Raw genomic sequence first — 7,703 nt, 5'->3', positions numbered from 1 at the left:
AGCTAGAACCTGTCTTTTTTCCCTAGCATAAAACCAACCTCCTACTAACGTCGGGATTTATTCCACTTCTGATGGGATTTTAGGCACTGTAACACATTTTCCAGTGATGCAGCCGACCCAGGTGCAGCCTGCCTCCTCCTTTGGGGCAAGGATTACCCCCAAACGCGAGGAGGTCTCCTCTGCCTGCACGTCCTGCGTGTGCTGGGGGAGTGCCCTGAGCCGGGGCTGCCCCGCCAGGCACTGCCTGTCTGTCTGTCTGTCTGTCCGAGCAGCGGGGACCTGTGTCTGTCCTGCCGCTCGAGCCGCCGTACCAAAGCTGCAGGCAGAAGGGGTTTTATAGGGAAGGCATATTCCTCCTTGGAGACTTGAAATCTAATCAAAACAGTAATTCCTACAAATTTCCTGCTGTATGCCCCCGCTGTATTTTCTAGCAAGCACACTCACTTACGGACAGGTATTTATCAGCAGCCAACGACTCGCTGCGGCCCTGGACACCAGCACTTTCACAGAACCAGGGTCATTTGGGTGGGAACAGACCTCTCGGATCCCCAGGTTGAGGCTGGTGGAAAGCAGTGGCAATGCTGAGGCACGAGGCACGTCTTCCTCTGCCCCCTTTCTTTAGCACAGCTTGCAAAACACCCTGTGAATAATGAAAACACCAGCTTGCCAACCCACTGCCTCTTTCAAAGGTGCTCACAAAAAATCAGCCACCTAATTGAGGAGAAATTCTCGCGGCTCAGGAAGGCAGCTCCTTGTACCTGGGCCTCCCCACTCCTCTCGCGCAGCAGCCCTCAGGCAAGCCGGGATTCTGTGTCAATTACAGGAAAATCAATGAAGATACTGTTCAGGACTCCTCTTCACCATTCAGTGCGGATGATATCCTTCACTTTCTAGCACTGATTCATTTACTTTCAGCCTCTCTAGGGGCTCCTGACATATTGCTATCTCTGAAGAATCTGAAGCAAAAACTGCCTTTGTTTCTCCTGCAACGTGCTCGCGTGCACAGCACCCTGGGACCGCTGCGCGGCCCCGCCAGGGCTGGGGCCAGGGAAACGGGTCAGAACGGAGCACTTTTAGACAGGCTTTTTAAGTATTTCTTGCCGACGCACCCCTCAGCCGCCCTCTCCGGTGTCCCCTGCACAGAGGCCGGGTGGGATCAGGGCGCACCATCAGCCAGCAGGGGCCTGGCACACCGCCACCGCCCTGTCCTGCCCGCAGCGCTGCGCCCTGCTCCCCTCTGCGCCCCGCATTGCCCTCAGCCCTCCTGCAACACACCCGGTGCCATGCAGCATCTCGGGACAAGGTTCAGCTGCATCTCAGGCCGCAGCCCCTCTGCTCCCCCAGCTGCACACCGCGCCTGTGCCTGCGCCCCAAAAGAAAGGATGTGAGGACTGCGTAGTCCTACCCCTAGGAGCTTATACCCAGCCCCAACACACGTGGCCAGAAACCACGTAAGAATTAATGCTAGACATTACAGAATTGATTTCCAAAGTGTAAAAAGTTGTAGGTGCTATGTCCTGAGCACACTGGGTGGATGTGCCAAAGCTGGGGACAGCACGCACCGTGGGGACAGCAGCAGAGGAGCTGATCGGAAACCATGTGAAGAGCCATGCAAAAAAGCTGCCTGCTGTATATCAAAGCAGCATTATTTCCTCAATTTGCATTCTCTTCCCTCTCTGCCGAAGCCACAAGGATCCCAGGGCAATGGGATGCAGTCCTCCGGGCCATACTCAGGCCAAATTCCCAGTGAAGGCTGAAGAACCATGCTGTGACGTAAAACCCAGCCCTGCAAGCTCCTCATGTTCCACCTCTTCAAAGCGAGCCTCATGCATGGGGAGCTTGTAGGATATAGCCCAGAGCAAGGATGGTGCTACAAAGACAATATTTATTATTTATAAGGCACTTCTATGAACTCAGGGCTCAGAGGCAGAGCTGTCTATGGGGGTGAGCTTCATAAGGAAAAAGAAATGTAGCTTGAAGAAACACGGCAAGTACTGCAGCATGCACAAGTTGTGTTCGTAGGAGACCAACGCTCCTCGGTTTGCAGAAGTGGGGCTCTCCCGGAGTTCACGTGAAGGTTGCTGGGTCATTTACGGGCCAGTTAATTGCAGCCAGGGCTCTTGTAGGTCGCACCGTGGCCCAAACTCCTTGGTTTTAGAAAGCAAGGGGTCTTTGGGTGCGTTTTGCAGCACCGAGGCTGAGAGGCAGACCCCACAGCGCTGTACTGGCCATCTGCAGCCCCCGGCAGCCCCCGGCCCTCCTGCCAGGGGGACACCGTGGGGCTGGGGGCACTGTGGGGCTGGGGACACCGCGGGTTTGGGGACACCACGGGTTTGGGGGCACCACGGGCTTGCGGGGTGCAGCCCAAAGCACAGCCGGGAGCCGTTGGCGGAAGGGGCACGGGTCCGAGGAACGGTCCGGGGGGGGAGCCCCGATCCCAAAGGGCACCGGGGGCTCCGCGGGGCCGGGCCGGGCACCCCGGGGCCGTCGGGGGCAGCCGTCGGGGCGCACCCCCGGGGCTGCCGGAGGGAAGCGGGGCCGGGGGGGGCCGGGCGGGGCGGCGGGGGGGGCCCGGCGGCGCTCGGGGCTGCGGGAGCCGGGCCTTGGGCTTGCGGCTGCCATTTCAGCGCCGCCGCTCGCTCGCTCCCTCCATTTTCTCGGCGGTGCCGGCCCCGTCCCCGCCGCCGGGCCGAGCCCGCCGCCCCCGCGCCCGCCGCCCCCCCCCCCATGCAGCCCCGCGGCGCCCCCCCCGCACACGCCCAGCCGCGGGGCCGCCTCCCGGCATGAGGAGCTGCAAGATGGTGCGGGTGGCCAGCGTGCTGGGGCTGGTGATGCTGAGCATCGCGCTGCTCATCCTCTCCCTCATCAGCTACGTCTCGCTCAAGAAGGACAACATCTTCGGCGCGCCCCGCGCCGCCGGCCCGGGGGGGCCCCGCATGTACATGTTCCACGCGGGATTCAGGTGAGGCCAGCCGGGGGGGGGCACGGCCCGGGGGCGGGGGCCCTCCCTCCCGTCCCTCCCGTCCCACCCGTCCCACCCCCGGCACCCCCGCGCCCGCTCCCCGCCGCCCGCAGCCGGTGCCGGGGGAGCCGTGGCGCTGCTCGGCGGAGCCCCGCGGGAAGGCCCTGGGAAGGCCCCGCGGCCCCGGCCCGGCCCCGCCGCCGCTCCCCCGCAGCCCGGGGACCCCCGGCACGGCCCGGCCCCGGCCCCGCCATCCCCGGGGCTGCGGGAGGCGGGCGGCGACCCCGGACCGCGGGGCTCCCGGGCCGGGCGTGGGATCCTCGGTGCATCGGGGGGGCTGCAGGGTGGGCAGCGGCTCGGCACGGCTCGGCTCGGCACGGTGCAGCTCGGCTCGGCACGGCTCGGCTTGGCCCGGCGCATCCCGGCGCAATTGGGCACGGCCCGGCCCGGCCCGGCCCGTCGGGGAGCGGCGCGGAGCAGCCGGCGCTGTCCGTGGTGCTGCCCCCGGCTCGGGCTCGGCTGGAGACGGGGCACGGCCTGCGTGTGCCCCTGGGTGTGCCCTGGGTTTGTGCCCTGGGTGTGCGCCCCTGGGTGTGCGCCCCGTGCCCGTGCCCCAGTGCTTGTGCCGCCGTGCCCGTGTGGGTCCGTGCTCTCCCTTGCAGGTCGCAGTTCGCGCTGAAGTTCCTGGACCCCTCGTTCGTGCCCATCACGAACTCCCTGAGCCACGAGCTGCAGGAGAAGCCCTCCAAGTGGGTGTTCAACCGGACCGCCTTCGCGCACCAGAGGTGAGCGCTCGGCGCCCGCTCGCCCCCTCTCACCTTCCCCGAGGTTATCCCCTTCCCTCGAGGGGGTAAGAAAATGCAGCCTGGGGCTGCTAAATACTCCGAGTTCTGAGCAATTCGCCAGCCGTGAGAAACAAAGGCTGAATCAGAGCATTTCCCAAGTTATCGTGGAGGAATTGATTATCTCAGAGCAGGACACCAAGCTGCAACACGCATCCTTTTACCAAACGGAACATGACCCAGTTTCCCAGAGTGCGAGAGAAATTGTCATTTATCAAGATAAATGGCTGGCTGCTTAAAACTCGAAACAAATCGGCCTGTAGCAGCCACCAAGTGCCACGTTCACTGAGGGCAGAGCATGCCCAGCACAACTTCCCAGCCACCAGCAGCTCTGAGCAAGTGCAGTGCGGCTCTGCCTCCTGCCACCGTGCCAGCTGGCCAGGTGGGCTGGGGGCAGCTCAGGGGGCCACCAAGCCCGGACCCCCCTGAGATGCCCTCACGGCACATTGGCTTCTGCCTCCCATCACAGGGTGTGCTGACTTTCACGGCCTCGTGGCAATAGAAGGAGTTTCTCGGTTCCTTAAGCTGCCTCAAAGCTGCCCTGTGCTTCACGTGGAGCAAAATGGGCTTTTCTTTTCCCCACCGTGATGTGAACTCGGTGATGTCTGCCCAGCCTCTGGTATTTATTGGCCTTACTGCAGTATTTATATACAGCAGGGAAGTTAAAGAAAACAGCATCCCATAGCCATTTAAGATAGCTACTGCCATCTTGGCTCTGGCTTTATCTCGATGAATGCCTGCTGGTTTGGGGCCGCACCGTGACTGTTCACATATCCCACCCAGGAAATGTGAACCCAGGTCCCTCAGCCCTGCAGAGTGGGGCACCGCAGCCCTGCAGCACCAGCTGCACATTCACATCTCCAGTCCTGGGGCAGCACTGCTGTGGGCACAGCAGGCTGGTGATGAACTTCCAGCACTGCCAAAAGCTGCCCACCGCCCATCAGGAGCCCCAGAGGAGCCCCAGAGGAGCTGTGGGCATCCAAGAGGTGATGGCACTTTGCCTGCCCCATCCCTTCCCTGGGATCTCCCTGGCTGGTGTAGCAGTGCCCCCCCGTAGTATGGCTTCATTCCTGGCACCACCAGCTCATTCTTAATAAATAACTCAGTGTCACCCCTCTGCTGGTTTTAGCTAATGCCTCAGGATCTGCCTCTGCATTTGTCTGTCAGCCATAACCCATAATTAGGGTACCCAGTGGGACTCCATTAATGCTTAGACATTGGAGGATGCGAGCTGGAAGAAAGGTTGTTTGTTTTCCATAAACATGAGCAAATAAAGTGGTATTGGTTTTCTAATTTTATGCCCTGCTAGGGAAATTCCTGAGCAGGGCTGGTTTTGTTTGTTTTTTTAAGTGTTCCTAATAACCCTTGCAAAGATGCTGGCATGCTTGCTCAAAAAAGACATTAAGGAATTATGTTTACATAAAGGGAGACAGTGACTGTCACTTGTTTTGTGACTCAAAGCTCCTTAATGGGAACACAAGAAATACTTGTATTTAAAAAATCAGCTACGTGTCTGTTAATTCAGCTGGACTTCTTGGTTTTGCTTCAAATGCGTCATGGCAAACACAATATCCATCATTACCAGAGATCCGTGGTCCAGAACCGAGTGAAATGTGTGCAGAGAACAGCAGCAGCAGCAAACTCTTCCGCCAGGCATGTCGCAGCACAAGCAGAAATGTGTTTCGCCCTACGCTTCAGGAAGGTGAACGTGGGAAGTGTGTGCTGTTACTTACATTCCTCACACTCATATGGCAAATCCGAGGTTTTAGTCCTGACACTATCACCGCAGATACGGACACATCCTTAGCTGGCATCAGTCAGGACAGGCCAGTAAAGCCAAGCGGAGCACGGGGTGAGCAGCCAGCTCCCTCGTTCCTATTTATGTATATTAATTTTAAAGCCATTGCAACACATTGCTCAGGAAACTGCTTTGCTGCATTAAAAAAAAAAAAAATCCATCTGGAAGTAAATCTCTCTACCACAGAAAAGGGGGAAGTATAACTCAATGGTTTCTTTTGTCTTTCTGTTTTATTTTAGGCAAGAAATCCTTCAGCATGTCGATGTCATAAAAAATTTTTCTTTGACCAAGAATAGTGTCCGGATCGGACAGCTGATGCATTATGATTATTCCAGCCATAAGTACGTTTTTTCTATTAGCAATAACTTCAGATCGCTGCTTCCAGACGTGTCTCCGATCCTCAATAAGCATTACAACATTTGTGCCGTGGTTGGAAACAGCGGAATCCTGACCGGGAGTCAGTGCGGACAAGAAATAGACAAATCTGATTTTGTTTTTCGTTGCAATTTTGCTCCGACTGAGGCATTCCAAAAAGATGTTGGAAGGAAAACCAATCTCACAACCTTCAACCCCAGCATCCTGGAGAAGTATTACAACAATCTTTTGACCATTCAGGATCGCAACAACTTCTTTTTAAGTCTCAAAAAGCTTGACGGAGCCATTCTGTGGATCCCGGCTTTTTTCTTCCACACATCAGCAACAGTCACAAGAACACTGGTTGACTTCTTTGTTGAGCACAGAGGGCAACTAAAGGTCCAGTTGGCTTGGCCAGGAAATATAATGCAACATGTTAACAGGTGTGTGTTTTTCTTTGTCATTTAACTTGTCAAAATACATATTTCTCTCTATATAAACACAACTGCATTTATTTTTCTGTTCACGACTAACCTGATGGGCCCTGTCTGGCAAGTCAGGGCCCGGTACCGTCTGCTTTCAGAGCAAACGCACTTTTGTTATTGCTTCAGAGAGTGCTTCAATTATTTCTGTAGGGATTTGTACTGAGGCACATCTGAGGTGGGCTGGTGGAGCGCACAGGGTGTGCTCTGCCATGGGCTCTGCTCCTGCCGGGGCTTCGCGGAGACAGAAGGAGTACGGAGGAGTTGAGTGAGATTCTGCATGAGAAAAGCACCGCTTATAGAAGAACTTGCTCTTCCCAGCTAGCAACTGGGGATGCTAACAGATATCTGCAGAGTGATCCAAGCAAATCTGTACTGATTTATACAAGGAAAATGTGGCGCATGTGACCAGGAGCCAGTGAATCTACCTTTCTGGATAAGGCACCGCTTTTCCAGGTTAAAAAAAAACAAAAAGACATGTGGAAGGGAATCACGGAAGAGAATCAGGCTGGTAATAAGGCAGTTCTGCAGTCCTGTTCATGACAGACTGACCGGAACAGCAATCTTTAGCTTGCTTGGGTTAACAGCTGTGAGCACCGATGGTCTCCATGCAGCAGCATTTTTGACAGTCTCCATGCAGTAATTTTTTCTTTTTTTCTTACAGCAAACCCGTGGCATTACGTGTACCCTATACTAACATGCCTTTGTGTTTTTTTTCACAGATACTGGAAAAACAAACACCTGTCACCCAAGCGGCTGAGCACAGGTATTCTCATGTATACGCTTGCTTCTGCCATATGCGAAGAGATTCACTTGTACGGATTCTGGCCGTTCGGGTTCGACCCCAACACGAGGGAAGACCTCCCATACCACTACTATGATAAGAAAGGAACAAAGTTCACAACCAAGTGGCAGGAGTCCCACCAGCTGCCTGCAGAGTTCCAGCTGCTCTACAGGATGCACGGTGAAGGACTGGCCAAACTGACCTTGTCGCATTGTGCCTAAGAACCTAATCTTGAAGTGCCAAATGATTGTCTAAAAAGTGCCCAAATCTGAGTTAAACATTCTTCAGATACAATTCTAAAAAAAAAAATAATAATAATACCCACCCTAAAATATTTTCCATAATATAAAGATGCTTTTTAATCACCCTTGTCACTGTTCATCAAAGGGTTTAAGCATATTTAGCAGTGCAGAAGCATTTATCAAATTCTGTGGATGCTATTCATGCAGCAGCACAGCAAAGTTGAAATATTTTGCATTTA

At 55.4% G+C, this 7,703-nt stretch overlaps 1 protein-coding gene across 1 annotated transcript; it reads left to right on the top strand.

Annotated features, from left to right (window-relative positions):
• Positions 1-2,783: 2,783 nt before the first annotated feature.
• On the top strand, positions 2,784-7,443 carry ST8SIA3 (ST8 alpha-N-acetyl-neuraminide alpha-2,8-sialyltransferase 3; the record flags this gene model as incomplete). Its single annotated transcript, XM_084304337.1, has 4 exons — positions 2,784-2,962; positions 3,625-3,747; positions 5,842-6,399; positions 7,161-7,443. 4 exons carry the CDS (start codon positions 2,784-2,786, stop codon positions 7,441-7,443), a joined length of 1,143 nt encoding a protein of 380 aa, XP_084160463.1.
• Between the last annotated feature and the right edge of the window lie 260 nt (positions 7,444-7,703).

The sequence above is a fragment of the Netta rufina genome (genome assembly GCF_964035555.1).
Source record: "Netta rufina genome assembly, chromosome: W".
NCBI classification, from domain to species: domain Eukaryota; kingdom Metazoa; phylum Chordata; class Aves; order Anseriformes; family Anatidae; genus Netta; species Netta rufina.
The sequence above is the reverse complement of the archived record's forward strand: the minus strand, read 5'-3'. Positions and strand labels throughout refer to the sequence as shown.